Here is a 16410-nt window from a genome sequence, read left to right on the forward strand (position 1 = left end):
CAGACGCTATTGGGAATGTCACCAGGAAGGGATGATTACATTTTGGTGGTGATCCAGAAGAGATCCTTCATTCCGGATCACTTTGAAATCGTATTAGTTAACATTGCAGTAAATAAATGGAGCTTCAAAGTGTGTTCCTCAATAACTGTTGATTATTGAACGATATTTATGGAATTTGACACCATCGTGGAAGACGGTGACCTCTATGTTGCTACTGAATGGTCAGGTGTTTATTTGAAATAGAAATAAGGTTTGGTCGCAGTAAAAGAAAATGGCTGGTTGGCTTTTTAACTTGTTCGTTATTGGGACACTATCTCTTTAAGAAGGGCGTGTGTGTGTGTGAGTGAGTCTTCTCTGACGTCACGCCTCATTTACATATCGATCTGACGGAGGGCGTCTTTCTTTGTTCCTTCCTTCTCTTTGCCCCTCTGAACTTGAAGCAGCCGCGAGTTAACAATGGCGCAGCAGTTCGTCCAGGCCAAGATCAAAGGAGACCGAGTGGTTCTGTTCATGAAGCCCACCTGCTCGTTCTGCAACATGGCCAAAGAGGTCCTGTCAAAGTACCGGTTCAAACCGGGCCACCTGGAGTTCATAGACATCAGTGGGCGCAGTGACGTGGGCGGCGTCCAGGACTACTTACTGGAGCTGACGGGAGCCAGAACGGTAATTCTGCTGCGTCACGCTGAGGAGGAACGCATTTAAATTTAAACGTGTCAAATGTTTGTCTTGAGTTGTAAGAAGTTCTTTTTGAAGGCATGTTGAAGTGGGACCGTCTCAACAAGGAAGCGAAGAGTAAAAAAAAATATCCTTCCGCAGTACGAGAAAGAATAGTCGGCTCCTTCAAAATAAAAGTCCATATTCTGCAAAAATATTGTTTCTCGAATCAAATCATGTATTACCAGCAACAATAATACATCAAGCTCATGTTGTGTTCTCGCTGTTGTCGCTTAGCAAGATGACTCAAAAGATCACAAAGACTTAATGTTAAATGTGAGCTTTCTCCATTATCCCTCAGTTCTTTTAGCTCGATTAAGATGTACAGTCAACAGTGACTCAGAATAATCTTAAACGCATGATGGGTCATGTCACTGGCATGTGGGAGCCTCCCAGACGCGTTGATCAGGGAGACGGATGGGAAGGCCGTGGACAGACGGCAGGTATCTGAAGGAAAGACGCGCCCATCTGAAGGTTGCGCCTGTCCACCAGGAGGAGGATTACTAATCAATGCTGAAGGAGAAATCAATAATTACTGATTGCGTAGAATGTTGTGTGCATGCATTTCTTATTTTTGTTTTGTGCATTCTTGCTCGTCAGAGTAGGCGGATCTTAAATTTCCTTTTATTAATTATATATATTTTTTATTATTATTTTTTTTTTTTTTACACACACTAATCAGGGGAGAGACGATCAAGCAGGTAACAACTTCTGTGGCTTGCTCAAGGGCACCTCGACAGCACTCGGGAGGCAAACCGGTAGTCACACTCAACGATTCGCTCTCTGGACCCCAAGCCAAGTCCTTGACTGAGCTCCTGCCGCCCCTAATTGATTGTTACCATGGCAATGATCGTCTGAGAATCAATGGCCTCACGCTTTCCTCTCGTATCGATCGCAGGTCCCTCGGGTGTTTATCGGCGAGGAGTGTGTTGGAGGCGGCAGCGACGTGAAGGCGCTGCATGAAGAAGGTAAACTGGAGGGGATGCTGCAGTGTATTGGAGCTCTACAGTGACCCGCCCCATCCCCAGGTACGGCACGCGCACACACACACACACACACATGCACACACACATGCACACACACCCCGAGTGGAAGGGTTCGGCTGTGGGAATGAGAAGAGAGTAAAATAATAGCAGGTGGGAAAAGCTAATACCTAGCGCCTGCTCTCAGAAGGCCCAGAGTACGTCATGTAGCGCATTAATTAGTAACGGGACGCTCCCATTGGTGCAGAAATAAATACCCGAAAGGAAATGAGCTGCCTGAGGTGGCGCTCCAAGAGATGGGAGCTAATTACTTGATGGTAAAGAGTCGAATCTGCAGCAGAGACGGGTGAATTTTAAGAAACGCCTTCAGTGCATGAACTCATGGATTAGTTAAATCCCCCTGGGGGTGGGTCGCTCACATTTTTTTTTGGGGGGGGGGGGGGTTGTAAAAATACGTGTTCCAATTTCGGTGGAAATGATTGCAGTCAAAATCCACGTTTGTTCATTCCAAAACGTCTTTATTTGAAGTCGGGTCATGAAATCTACAGCGGAGTGACGAAGCAGCGCTGCTCTGCAGTCCTGTTCTCGTGTTTCTAGCTCGATGTCTGAGGAGGTGCAGCAGGTTAAATATCCCCGACCGATGTCATGTCAGACTCGTGTTCTCCACCCGGCCTGCTGCTATGCTGACTGACCGATTCACAAGGGCAGCAAAGTGTTTTTGTTGCGTTGTTCTTTTCTGACTTCCTGTACACAATTTTTTTTTCCAAGTCAATGCCCATAATAAAAAAAACAAGGACTGTAAATCAGCGACGCCCAGTTGTCTTTTTTTTTTTTTTTAATGCTGTAATCGTGTCACATTCCAGTATACTTTACAAAAATAATTGCAGCACCAATAAATAAGGATCTCCTTATGATTAAAAATAAATAAAAACCATGTTAAATAGCGTATGGCCCAGAGGCATCGTGGGTTTCGTGAACCAGCTGTTTTTTATATATTTTTTAAATCTTTATTCTAAATGCTACTAAAGGTTTTAGCCTTTTTGCGTGACACGGACAGACATCATAATAATTTGTTATTGCAAACAGAACACTTTCTTAGCGTCCCACTAAGGAGTCGTCCAGCTCCACGGGCTTCAAAGGAGAAAACAAAGCGACCTACGTTCTGGATTTGATGCTTTTATTTTAAAGGTTCAAGCCGTAGCTCGGTGACGTCGCTGAGGCTACAATCAAGCGACCAGAATCATCGCTCGCGTTCGAGAACCTTATCGTTACGATTCTGGCATTTAGCCCCAATCGGATATGGTTCACGTTCGGAATTGAAGGTGATCTGTAGCTACCGATCCTCCTCATCTTCCTCTCACCAACAAATAAAAAAAACGCCCTCAATACCGAGTCATTGAAATGCACTAACGGCGAATCTACGTGCGACATTTCAATCTGGAGCACAGCGAACACTTTGATCGGTTCACGACCAGAACATGAACCCACTGATTACCCCCGCCGAGGAGCTTATGTTACGTTTGTCTGTGGGGGTGGGGGCTTCTACCTCACCACCGAACTTCACCTGGATCGGATCCAGAATGACGTATTACATTTTAACATTAAAACTCCATTTACAGATTCAAAAATCAGTTAAAAATAAACTCCGATTCACTTTTACTTTTCACGGTTGGTGTATAAAGACACCAAGAACAGTTTAGAACCTTCTGATGGTGATCCGGTTCACCATGTGGAACGGTGTGGATCCAGTTAGGAGTGGAACGAGCTGCTCGGCGGAGGTCTGCACCCGCTGAGTGCCTTTCTAGCCGCTCGTGTATCCGATCTGGGAGCGAATGAGCACAAGAGTTGAGATGATTGAACTTTTACACTCAGCCCTGAAAGAAACGTCAGATTCATGTCGCATAAAGACAAAAACTGGGAATGAGTCACTTCAGCCTGATGAAGTGAACGCAGGATTTGAGGCTTAGAACTTATTTCACTGAAACAAAATGCTGCTCGTTCACGCTTTTAGATCCGACGTGACATGAAAGCGACATCGGCCAAAGTTGACTTTTGGGCGGAGCCTTCCTGTGTCCGGCCCACAGAGGACCTTGTCAACCTGTAGTTGCGTTGCCTGTTGCCATGGTACCGTCTGCATGTGCCCCTGGTCGTTTGATAGATCCGTTCTCGTAATGGAGCCGTTTTCCACGGAGCCTCCGCCCGGAGGCCGACGAGTCATCCTCAAATCCGTATCGGTGTTTAAGGAGTCTTTGTTGTGTATTGCTGATAATAAAGGAGGGTTGAAGATATGTATCACAGTGCGTGCGTGTGCGTGCGTGTGTGTGCATGTGCGTGCGCACGCGCCACTGTCCCTCTGCAAGCAGAAGAAAACGTCATTTTCCGTCCGTTTCTGAAGTGCAGATAACAATCTGGCTCTCTCTTCCTGGTTTTCCTCCTTTCCCCACCCTTCACCCCCCTTCAGTCCCAGCGGCCCCCAGGCTTCTTGGCGTCCGGGCGGAGGTCACATGACTACGCACCGGGACTTGCGTAGTTTGCGCCGCCGCTGCTGGTACTCGCTGAGCTCCTGCAGGTAACCTCTGGACGGCCAGCGCAGCCTCTCCACCTGCTCGCGCTCCTCATCTGGAACGCACATCATCAAACAGTCACCGTAAAAAGCGCCGTCTGTTTCCCTGTCTGTTATCGCAGCATGATTCTCTGTACTCGGCACGTTGTGTAGTACTGTAAGACCGTCTTTGCAGAGACCAGCAATGGATGGTCGCGTGCTGTCAAATCAATCGGGTCTTACGCCCCTGAAAATCCGTCCAATGCCTGGAGAAATGATTTCTGTGTGACTAATGATGACAATAAAACCTGCTACAGCTTCTAACCAGCGCCGCGCTGCAGTGTGACTTTGTAACGATGGTAGAAGAGGAGAAATCAAGCCAGTCTAATATATATCTATATATAGGTGATCTTTAAATGCAGCGGTCGGGTCAGGAAGGGTCATACGAACCGGAGAGTTCCAGGAAGTCTGGTTTGTGGCTGAAGATCAGGTAGTTGTTGGCGATGAAGTGGAGGAGCCAGATGTACAGCTGCTCTGCGTTATGGCACTGAGACAAATAGCAGGAATCCTCGTTATCTCCGGTGGACGGAGACTCGAGGCAGCCGCTTGTGAAACGTTTGGGATTATTCTTGAGACTCTGACCTTCGCTCGGCGGAGTAGTCGGATCACGCTGATCCCCGTGGACGACAGCTCCCTGCTGGGCATGCTCTGAAGGTAGGCGCACACGCACACCTCACACAGGTGCTGCAGACGCTTCACCTGGTACATCTCGGCACAGACCAGCACAGCCATGGCCTGCATCACACTGGCTGGACACAAAAACGATTAGTATTACCAATGTGTTGTTGGGTACATGTCCTCCACCAACTCCCAAGAAAATATGAAACTTATAGATTCCGACCCGCGGACTAGAAAAAACGATTAGCTCCTCGTTGCTCTTTCCGAGCTGTCAAACTACACCCTAACAGACGCGCGACAAACGTCGTACAGATTATGACATGGCATATTATGTCATGTTAAAATGTCAAATGATTCATTAAAGTCAGGCGCCACATTCAACATCAGCCGCTTCCTGTTTGATGGGTTTGTATTTCCTGAAGTCAGAGGGTGCGTTTGTGGTCGTATAAATGCAGAAGTGAGCATTGCCGTGTTCGGCTCTCATGCGGCATGCATGAATGAAACACTCTTTCGTTTCACATCCGTGGTTCGTGACTCGACTGGTGGACTCTCCTCGCTTTGACCTTGAATGCTGAGCTTTTATGTAACGGTGCGGCGGCTGCAGCCTCTGGAGGGATTATTGCAGCTTTAATTTCCTTTTCCCACGACTCAACCTGCAGTCAGCCGGCTTATTGTACACGTCTAAGAAGGATCTTACTGTCTGCTTTATGATTCTTTTTATCAATAGGATTGTCGGCTCCCTGTAGCCTGAATGATTCTCATCCTGTCTGTATATTTTATACGGCTTTGTTACCCAAAGGAAAGGAAGACGGATGAATTAACTCCGATTATGTAACTAAGTTATACGGGATCATATACTAATTAAGGAATGTTTTTCTCTGAGCCTCTGTAATCACCTGCAGGTGGAGAACCTGATTTAAGATGGACTGCACACGCACACACACACACACACACACACATGCATTGCAAATTGAATGCCTACAGAGACAACTAAATCATCTTTTCATTCAAATCTGCATGAGGTGATATTTTCTTGCAAATCTTTGGAGGGAGAAACAATTAAAAAAAACACACAAATGGGTAACGCATTGCTGCTTGAAGCCATCACCTGAGAATTAACACCGTTAATTACTCTGAAAATGAAACAGGGAAAAACAGTGACACATCTGTGACCGAGAGTCGGCTCCATTAAAAACCGATGAAGCGGCGAGGCCACGGCTTGATTTTTGTCGCCGCAAAATCTAATTTAATGTTGAGCTCCGTGCCGTTAACCACGAGTCTCCTGAGGCTGACGCTGGCATCGGTTCAGTCACACAGATGGTTGATGGCCCTTGTCATCTGTGCTTCCGTTTTGGGCTGCGTTCCTCTAAGCATGTTCTCAAGCGTTTTCCGACCCGGCGTTTAGTCTGACTAAAATCCCATCACGGCGCCGTTATCCTCTCATCCTGTCGGGCCGGTCCGTGGCTGTAAATCGACCATCCCTCTCAGAACCAAGCTTCTATTTTAGAGCATCTGCCCGTTTTAAACAACGCAAACTCATTTTCTGTTACGGCAACAGCCCGGGGAGAGAAGTTATTGACAGGCGAATTAATCCCCAGGTTTCCCAGCACCATACAAATATCTTCTACCGGGTTTCACTTGTCCTCAGACAGACTTGACCTCTCTCTATATTTAGGGCAGGTTTAGGGTCCGTTTAGTTTTTGGTTTCAAACACGCCAGTGGTCGCAGCTGTATTTTCAACACGCCTTGGGGTTGTGTGCAGTAAACTCACCAGGGCAGCAGGAGTCGGTGTAGAGGTACTCCAGGAAAGATAGGAAGGTGTCCGAGGAGACTCCATGGATTGGCACCACTCGGCTCCGGGCCTCTGCGTACTTCCCGCTGAACATGGCCGCCATGACATCACAGCGCGCCACCAGCACCGCCCGATGGGCCGGCAAAACACTTCCTTAAACACACAGACACTCAAAATGAACATCCGATGTGAAGCCGAGTTACCGGAGAGGATGTAATAAACTTTGACTGACAGGCGTCTCTGCTGGAGACATTCCTAACTAGAAAAGCACTCTAAAACTCCATTACAAGACAATTATTTTATTGTATCCAGACAGGTGTCCGGATCCGAAAATTTCATCAAGATCTGTCTGTAACTTTTCTGAGTTACCCTGCTAAAAGACAGACAGACAGACACCGGCGAAAACGTAGCCATAGAAAACGTAACACTTGCAATGTTCAAGTCAAACTTCGATCATCTGTGTCAAAAAGAGGCAAAACCTCATTCAAATAAACCAGCTGTGTGACAAAATGTGACTTTAGGAGCAGTTTAAACGACCAGAAAACAAATGACGGGTGCAGCCTGGTAACAGTTAAGTGTTGGTAACAGTCCGCGGCAGCTCTCACAACACTCCGTCAAAACATTAGCACAAAAATAAAAGCCCACAAAATGTTGCAGAAATGTTCTCCGGGACCTCAGAGCTAAAACGCACGAACAAGAATGACTCTGCACCTCTATGAGAAGACTATCGACCGAGGGGAGGCTTGTGGGTAATAGTCCTGGATTTGTCCGTTTGATCCTTTACTAGAAAATTGGCACACACAAAAATGCAGCTTCTGGAAGAGATGAAACACGAGAGGAACGGAAGGCAGCCGGTCCCGCGGACTTTCATTGTTATCTTAGTTAGTCTCAGAATGGATGACCGGCTGCTGCACCGACATCGCAATTAATTTGCGGCTAATAAAAGGCGACCTTGCTCTGTTGTGTGACGGCGCAGGCATTTGTAAGTGTGTGTGTGTGTGTGTGTGTGTGTGTGTGTGAACCCACCTTGCACCATGAAGATGACATCAGAGTAAAGAGGAGAATTGAAGAGGTTGACAAGAGTCTGGGGTCCGAGCTGAGCTGCCCGCGCACTCGGGGTGTCCCTGGGACCCTGTAGACGCGCGCACACACACACACACACACACACATGCACACACACACACACACAGGGTAACCTGCTGGATGCTAGGTACCAGTAGCAAGCACAATTGTTATTCCGTGCATCGCGTCCTCTCTGAAATGCAAATGTCCCCCCAGCCAGTCTTGCTTAACGCAGCCCAAACACACTTGCATTTCAACGCCTGCGATGACATGACGGCTGGCTAACACACAGACGCTCATCCAAACCGTCCGTTCATCAACACATCCCGGCCGTTTTACGCCTTTAAAACACAAATCACGTCATAGATGCGCACACAGCATGAGTGCCTTTGTTAATTCTGCGATTAAGTGTCGTCAGAACGTCCAATAATCCTCCCCGTGGTCTTTTCTCGGCCAACTGAAGCAAGGAGATCTGGACTCTTATGATGAGTCCATTTGACCTGGTTGCTGCAGAGCGAGCCCACCCAGAGGCTAGGGCGCCTCTTTCATTAACGTGGCCCGGCCGTCAGCGTCTCAACACTGCCTCGGGTGGAGGACCCACTTCTATCCAGATGATTTGTTCGACTCTACATGGCGCCAGAAGCGTGTCAGATGGAGACGCGTCGCATCTCGTGAGCTCTCTCTGGCTGCTACTGCCCGCTACGCCTCACGAGTCTTAAATACGTCTCGCCGTTACAGATGTGAACCTCCACTCTTCCACGCCTTTTTTTATACTTCCAGCTCTTTCGCGAGCCTCTCTTGTTTATTCACTGCTAACTCCCTCTGAGTAGCAAAAGAGGCAGTAATTATGTTAATAGGCTAATTATATCCCGACGATTACAAGGGCTAGCCAATTAAATCTCCATTAGTGTGCAAGTACAAAAACACGCTCTACCTTTAAAGTGTAAATGTCTTTTTACCCGCTGCCCCAGCATGAGATATTATAGTCTTAAACAAGATCGTTAGGAAACTGATGAAATTCGATTTCATTTGAGATTTGGTCCTGAACACTAAGGACTTCCTTCACCTTGTCTCTGCCGATGAGGGATCTTATGCGCTCCATGAGCTGAGCCACCGCTAACGAACCCTTCAGCTTTTCTTCCAGGGCCTCCTGGAGGTGTTCCCACTCCCACGCTCCTGGAAAACACAAACGCCAAAACGCACCGTTCAAGAGTCCGTCTCATCACATAAACAATATCTCGAGCAACGAGCTGCATGTTTGTTCCCGTCCCCGGGACAGAAAAGCCGGGTCCAGCTTGTTGTGGATTTACTTCAAGTGAACATCAGACGTTGGCTCGGCGTGCACCAACTGTTCCTGTGTGCGAAGGAAGCACGCACAGACACACACACACGCACACACACACGCTTAATTTGAGGTCAGCTGCTTTGAATATGAGATGAGACCCGCCGTGATGAAGGTTAACTGCCTGAAGTGCTTTACGGAAGCGTGACATTTCTGCTCCCCTTTGCCGACGCCTTCCTCTCTGCACGGTTATCTCCAAGCTCTTATCTCTCACAAAGGCCAGCAGCACCTTAAAGGCTCCACCCCCTGTTTCACTCTGCTCATTTCTTCACTCCTTATGCTGCCGTATTCCTCAGACTACGTTCTCAGATGTGTGTGTGTGTATCTATCATTCAAACCCCATCCTCTTCCTCCCTTCTCTGCTGAACCTTGACCGCCTCGTGTTTCAGACTCCACAACCTGAGCTGGGAATGATATGGTTTTATAATATGTGTTTCATTTGATCCCTTTATGAAGCGCGTATAAAGATCCCCCCCCCCCCCCCCCCATCTATTAGCTGGAGAAAAGAGGTCCAGCTGGACCGGTCCCATAGAGCATCAAAATGATTACCTCCGCCGAGGAGGTTTTGTTTTCGCCGGCGTCGGTTCGTCTGTTTGTCTTTTTGCAACATAACTCAAAAAGGTACAGACGGATCTTGATGAACTTTTCAGGAATTATTGGGAATGTTGTCAGGAACAGATTAATACATTTTGGTGATGATCCAATTTTCATTAACATTGCAGTCAATGTAGCTTAAATATTAGCTCCTCGATATCTTGGTTGCTTATTGAGCGACGTTTATGGAATGTGACACATTCATGTATGGTGGGGGCCTCCTATCTCACCGCCGAATTTAATCTGGATCTGATCCAGAATGAGGTCAGGAAAAAATATTACATTTTAGCATTGAAAACCCCATTTACAAAAAAAAAAACAAAAAGCACAGTTAAAAATACACATCAACTCTGATTCACTTTGACTTTTCCTGGGTGGTGTGTAAAGGTACCAAGAACAATCTAGAACCTTTTGGTGCTGATCCAGATCACCATGTGGACGGTGTAGATCCAGTTAGGAGGTGAATGAGCTGCTTGGGGGAGGTCTGCGCTCTCTGAGTGCTTTTCTAGTTATTATTATATCATTATTATCATTATAGTCATCATTATTACTATATTATTAACAGTAATAATGGTATTGCAGAGTAATGTGCATAGACCTCGTCAGATCTGTGACACAAAAGAAGAAAAGCACGCCAGCCTCAAGAGACAAGATATGAATGAGGACATTGTAACAGGATGGAGAGACGACTTCTACCAACTAATCCCATTAGCCATCAAAATGACTGATTTTCTGCAGACATCTCTCTGAGTTCTAATCCAAGAGGCCATAGAACTTAATAAAAAACGGAGGGGTCGAAATCGAATGAGAGACGAGCGGCCGGAGGCATCTAACTTAAAATGCGGGTTAAGAAAGAAGTGTGACAAGATGAGCGATCGGCCGCCGGATTAATCAGGCACTTTCAATTTGAGTGATTTCTGTTCCTCACAATAATGGAATATTGGGCAAGACCCAGTAGATTGCAGAGCGACTAACTGCTTTGAGGGAACGGACTTCCCATGCTGGGAATGTCAGACAAGCTCCGATCGCTGTGCTTAAAACTCCAGGGGACTCATTCACAAATGTATCATTGATCAGGGTCTGAAGATGGTTTACAAAAGCTTCTATGTTCAATGCCTGAATAATGATAAGAACAACTAGAAAACGACAATCAGAGATTGCAGACCCCGCCTCCAATAGACTATTGGATCTTGTGAGACAGTAAACAGGGCTTCCGGATCAGAGGGGCCAAACCTGCTCTAGCTTGCTGCTCCGGAACGTACTACAAGACTCCTTCTGGACTCTTTTTCCCATCATGCCATTCGTGTCCCTCCCTCTTAAAGTGGCAGTTTACAGCACAGGCACAATTCCAGATGTAAAAATAATTCTAGAATCTGGATCCAGATCCGGATCAACGCCATTCTCGGGGAGGACCGAGCCACGGACAGAACCTTGCTTGTGTAAAAATTTCAAGTCGATTGGGTTACTAGTTTTTGAGTTATGCGCGCGGACAGACAAACAGACAGACAAACAGACAAACGGACCCAATTGCAATACCCTCGCCTCCTCTTCGGCGAGGGTAAAAAGGCGTTCAACTAATCCGTCTCTGACAGCAATTGCTTTGCGACGTTCCTTTCAGTCAGCGGACTAAATAAAGTCAAATCGGCATGACAGCGTATCACAGCGGCTCATCTGCTGTCCCAGGATCATGGAAAAGGAAACTGGATGGAGATGATAGCACTTTCCGTGACGTGCGCCGTTTACCTCTGTAGATGAACATGAGCGTCTCCCACAAACACATGCACAGCAGGGGGTCCTTCACCACCAGACGGGAGAGGCGTCCAGCCAGGTGCCCCTCTGATCGGGGCATTCCGTCGATCAAGCCCCCGTCCCAGGTGGAGAGCAGCGAATGGGGACCGCCATCCCGCTCTCTGCAAACACACCGCGACTGGGGACGCTCCCTGTCACAACCAGGGAAGAAAGTCACGGTGTTCCTGCTCGGATATCAGGCCCAGACGGTAAAAGGCGCGTCGTCGGCCTCCATCCTGAGGAGCAGCTCTCCTACCTGGTCTTGGGCCCGAGGAGCAGCTGCCTAAAATACGGGCTGACAGCACACAGAATGGCCGCGTGGGCCCAACCGAGTTCCTTCCCCGAGTCACCGCCGTAGAACGCCACATCGGCAAATTGCACACCGCGCTCCAGCAGCCACTGCATATCCTGGGAGAAGCTGGATTCCTCCACTCGGATGGGGGGGAGACGGGCTGAAGGGAGGGAGGAAGAGGGACACGAGAGTATGAACTCGAGTATGAACAGAGAAACGTGTTTGTGTTTTTTGTTTTTATGCTTCTGCTTCCTGATGTGTTTGTCTTTGTATTAAAGTAAGATTAAAAAGCGGCTGTTTTCCATTCTGTTTGATTTAAGCAATACTTTATTTATGTAATTTTTTTTAATCTCTGTCTATATTTATTTTGTAGAAAAGCATAAAAAAAAAGCATAAATAAACGCTTCTTTTAAGCAAAATGATTAAAACAAATTGCCCTATTATTTTCCTATCCACGCTAAATAAAAGCCGGATTGACGCCTCCTTCTTTTTATGGACACTTTTTATTGGACATGAAACAGGATTGCTGCTCTTGAATCAGCACACGACATATTTAATGCAAACGCCACTCTAAGTCGAGGAACGCAGAGTTGGACCGCCACCAAAATGTCTGCCGGCACTCAATGCCTGTTTGGCTCGACTGAAGTCGTCAGTCAAAAAAAGTAGTCAGATCACAGGGGTTTATTTTCTATTCTTTTTTAAATACTCTAACGATTAAATGTGTGGAAAAATATTTAAATGCGAGCGGCTGTTGTTTCAAAAGCAACGCAAATCAACTAAACAGCTGGATGTGTTCATGTCGGAGCTCGAATAGTCAGACCTTTCAGTTCGTGGCCGTTTGGAATGGCATTTCCTTCCAGATTTAATTAGAGTGTCATTTAGCGATGATGAAGAGGAAGAGCATCAAGCTCCCGTTGAGCTCCGCTACAATCATCAAACCTCAGACTGTGACTGAATGCTGGCGATTCACGATCAGCTATTTTACGCTTGAGTGGAAGCAGCTCAATTAACAGGAAGATTCACTCCAACATTTGCTTTTTAAACGGGTTTCTGAGCCGTGTTGACGGTAAATAATCGATTAAAGTGGCAAATTCCTGTCTGCGTTGCGTTCTCCCAGCGAGCGGCTGTAGAATCAGAGGTCTGGTCGGTGTTCAGGAAGAACTACGGGTCAGTTCAGCTCATGATAATTACAAATCGTGCCCATCTTAACTGATGTCTTCTGCTTGCACTCCTGTCAGTGCAGAATGACCGACTGTTTTACCTGAAAAGCGCTTCCATGAGCATCTACCGACACGAACACGCGGTTCCTCTCACCTGGTTGCTCCAAGTGAGGAGGGCGAAGCTCGTTGCCTTTGTTCCCTCGTCTCCTCTCTGGCCTCTCTTTGGCTTTGTGTTTCAAACACTGAATCATGAAGTACTCCAGCTGAACAATCCAGAAATACACACATTGTCAAGAGCAAGGTACGGAAATAGCCACGTTACGTCGTCAATACGCTCCGGAATAAAGAAAGAAACAAACAAACCAAAATGTTCCAAAAACGCTCACTGATCAAACAGACGTGAATCTCCTGATGCAAATACAGGTTTGGTTTGAGTCCGATTGTTATTCCACCCGTCGGATGCGTCCACTCACCACGCTGCCAAAGTAGCGGCCCACAAACACGTGGTTGAGCGAGGGCAGCTCCAGGTAGGTGGCCCCCAGGTCCCGGGACAGCTGCAGACCTTCGCTGTGAGGCACGCAGCTGCTCCAGTCAGACGCACACAGCGGGCACGTGCACGGGGGGCCTTCATCTGCACAGAGAGGAGGACGAGGGCAGGCTCAAAGAAGGCCGTTACGTAAACCCTCGATGCCGCTGGAGCTCGGTGTGAATCGATGCAGGAAGTTTCTATCTTGTCTCCGGGTTGGAATATCACAAAAAGAAATACTGTCAAATATAATGACGCTCAAAAATCTGTTTCATAAGAATGCTTCAGTGCTCGTTGAACGCTCTTTAGAAATTGGACAAACAAAACACAACAGCTCACCACTAAAACGGGACATTGTTTGTCGCCTTCTTTCTCTAAGGCCTCTCGTCGTGCTGCTTTCCTGAAATGTGGATTCTTTTTTTTTTTTTGCTTTTCTGTCACTTGAAAATGACAAATTGTCACACAACAAGGGAAAAGACAGATCATCTGCGACGGCGCGTGTGCTGGGACGAGCCGTGCCGTGGCAAGTGTGCCCGGGGAACAAAGAGCCAAAATGAGACGGAACTATTGAAGGGGTTAGCTTGAGGGAGGAAAAAGACTGCACAAAGGAGGAGCGAGCCAGAGCCAGAGCCAGGCAGAGATACAGCTAAGTGCTGGGACATTCGATAAATCCTACTGCTAATTACCTCCGGGCATGGGCACGGAGCTAGACAGTGTGTGTGTGTGTGTGTGTGTGTGTGGCGTATGAGTAGCATGTATTTGTACATTGAATGCAAGCTTTTCCACGGATAAAAACACGCCTGCGTTGAGCTCCGGTTTGATGCACATACAGCAGCACAGCCACCATCCTGTCCAGTCATGAGCATGCATGACAACACACACACACACACGCACACACACACACACAAACTCTCTCTCTCTCTCTGGCAAAGACTCACACTGTAATCATCCTGCAGCAGAGTTACGACAGGATCTCAAAGAATGTCAAACAGATGGGCTAAAAATACAACCTGCTGCTTTAGATGAGCTCGTTTGCAGAATCTGGATTTGACAAGGGTCGGCGTGTGTGTGTGTGTGTGTGTGTGTGTAAAACCACAAAGCACATGCAAACTTGTTAGAGTTATTGTTGTATTTTCATTGTCTCATTGTAGAGTTTTTAAGATGGAGGTGACCACGAGTGTTTCTCTAGGTAGAGATCCCTTTGTCTCTAGGGGGTAGGGATCTATGTAAATACCTGGGACCACCTACTTTCACCGTGTGAATAAAAAGGCCGCGAGGTCTCGGGGGAGAGGTCTTTTGGTCGCAGCCGCTGGGCGAGCAAGGTCCCTCCTTACCGGTAAAGTATCGAAGTTTGTCTGCCTGATTCATTTTGTGTGCGTTTAATTATTTCTTACACAGTGTGTTGGGGAATAACCCCTACAAAACTCAGTGAGGTGTCAATATCTTAGGCTGTCCGCCCAGCCTCGTCCCGTTCATGGACATGGTCTCTGATGGTTCGTGTTTAAAGGACAAATTATGGAGGCTCAAAAATGTCGATGGCGGCGCCTGATCGGAGGAACCACAGCCTGCTGCTCACGAGGTGCAGCAATCTGTGGCTGCAGCTATAGCCCAAGCGACTTCCTGAATGCAGCCACGGTGAGATGATTATAGCATCGGCTCGGACATGGATCTCGCTGACAAATGACCCGGACATGATGTCCGAAAATCTAAACTCCTCCGGAAAGCAGAAGCAGCCTCACCATTAAGCCGTGCGCCGACAGCCACCAGGATGACAGGGACTCCCCAGTGCCTCAGGAGGGGCCTGAGTCTCGGGGCGTAGCCGTTCCTCACCTGCTGGAAGGCCAGCTTGTCCGTGACGGAATATTTAATTACAAGGATGTCTGCCTGCTCGAGAACTTTCCGTACGCTGGCCCAATCGGTGTCCAGCAAATCCTGGAAGAGAACATAAAAGATAGAAATGGGGGGGGGGTCAAACAACAGGAATGCGATATCACACATCTAATGCCTTTATAGAGGAGCTTTCAGGGTAATCCCCCCCCCCCCCCCCCCCCATGTCCAGGCTGGAATGGGAATTTCACCTCAAACGACCCGAGTCCTTCCCCTCAGAGTTCACACGATGTGACTCCTGGATTTTTGGATTTTTATTCCCACGAGCAGCTTCCTTAAAACAAACTCAGCCCATTAGGCAAGAAAAAGAAAAGAAGAAGAAGCTCTGGGACAGTTTGAGACAATTAGATTACTATTCGACCGTCGTACGGTTAGACAGCCCCGATAATAGCTCGAACATCATAACATTACTCTCATTTCAAATTCATATGCCATTAAGAAAAAAATGCCCTTTTTCGCAGAGTGCCTTTTAAAATAGCAGAACGGAGACGCTCTGCGATCCCTACTGGGAAGACAAGTGACCTTCACCCTCTGAGGGACAGACGCAACGTGAAAGGTCATGCGGCACGCCCCATGGCTGCACTGCCATCTCGGCCTGCTCTAACCTCCCTGTGCAAGCAGACGTTGGTGCCGCAGCGTCTTCTCATTTTAACTCGCACCAGGGTTCTCACCCAGCTGGGACAGTCCCGGACCACGACGGAGACGTCCCCGAACACGCGCGAGGTGTACTCCATGAAGGCCGGGTTGTGCAGGCTGCTCTCTAAATCGCAGGATCCCACCAGCGCCCCGTGACCCAGGTAGCTCCACAGGAGGCCTCCCTGCAGCTGCCCCTGACCCATGATCTCCTCGCCGCTCCCCACTCCTCCGGGACACTCGCTGCCCAAAGCCACGATGTGGATGGACCTGCATGGAAGACAGGATGTGACTCGGTGGATCAAGTAGCTGGAGGAAGAGGAGGAGGAGGATCTGAAGACATAGCGTCGAGAGAGAGGAGGTTCGGTTGGGTCGTTCTCATTCATGTCGGTGCTTAAAGGCTTTCATCTTTGAAAT

General features: G+C 47.7%; 2 protein-coding genes across 2 annotated transcripts; one reads left to right on the forward strand and one right to left on the reverse strand.

Annotated features, from left to right (window-relative positions):
* Nucleotides 1-388: 388 nt before the first annotated feature.
* glrx (glutaredoxin (thioltransferase)) lies at nucleotides 389-4562 on the forward strand. The gene is made up of 3 exons (XM_068742537.1): nucleotides 389-663; nucleotides 1613-1742; nucleotides 4159-4562. The coding sequence occupies exons 1-2, from the start codon at nucleotides 457-459 to the stop codon at nucleotides 1724-1726; spliced, it is 321 nt and encodes a 106-aa protein (XP_068598638.1). The 5' UTR covers nucleotides 389-456; the 3' UTR covers nucleotides 1727-1742; nucleotides 4159-4562.
* rhobtb3 (Rho related BTB domain containing 3) lies at nucleotides 4162-16199 on the reverse strand. The gene is made up of 12 exons (XM_068742536.1): nucleotides 16032-16199; nucleotides 15213-15405; nucleotides 13421-13578; nucleotides 13102-13210; nucleotides 11752-11947; nucleotides 11451-11617; nucleotides 8838-8947; nucleotides 7736-7841; nucleotides 6689-6862; nucleotides 4882-5048; nucleotides 4690-4786; nucleotides 4162-4316 (listed from the first exon to the last, which is right to left on the reverse strand). Exons 1-12 carry the CDS (start codon nucleotides 16197-16199, stop codon nucleotides 4198-4200), a joined length of 1764 nt encoding a protein of 587 aa, XP_068598637.1. The 3' UTR covers nucleotides 4162-4197.
* Nucleotides 16200-16410: the final 211 nt, after the last annotated feature.

The sequence above is a fragment of the Brachionichthys hirsutus genome, chromosome 8 (genome assembly GCF_040956055.1).
Source record: "Brachionichthys hirsutus isolate HB-005 chromosome 8, CSIRO-AGI_Bhir_v1, whole genome shotgun sequence".
NCBI lineage: Eukaryota > Metazoa > Chordata > Actinopteri > Lophiiformes > Brachionichthyidae > Brachionichthys > Brachionichthys hirsutus.

What these genes read in the sequence shown, in the direction of transcription:
- rhobtb3 (XM_068742536.1), bottom strand. Translation starts at nt 16,199, where the DNA reads ATGGGTCAGGGGCAGCTGCAGGGAGGCCTCCTGTGGAGCTACCTGGGT. An exon ending in CTCCTCGGGCCCAAGACCAG is followed by an intron (nt 11,618 to 11,751) that starts GTAGGAGAGCTG and finishes GTGTGTTTGCAG; the next exon opens with AGAGCGGGATGGCGGTCCCC. An exon ending in CCCTCATCGGCAGAGACAAG is followed by an intron (nt 7,842 to 8,837) that starts GTGAAGGAAGTC and finishes GCGCGTCTACAG; the next exon opens with GGTCCCAGGGACACCCCGAG.
- glrx (XM_068742537.1), top strand. Translation starts at nt 457, where the DNA reads ATGGCGCAGCAGTTCGTCCAGGCCAAGATCAAAGGAGACCGAGTGGTT. An exon ending in AGCTGACGGGAGCCAGAACG is followed by an intron (nt 664 to 1,612) that starts GTAATTCTGCTG and finishes TATCGATCGCAG; the next exon opens with GTCCCTCGGGTGTTTATCGG.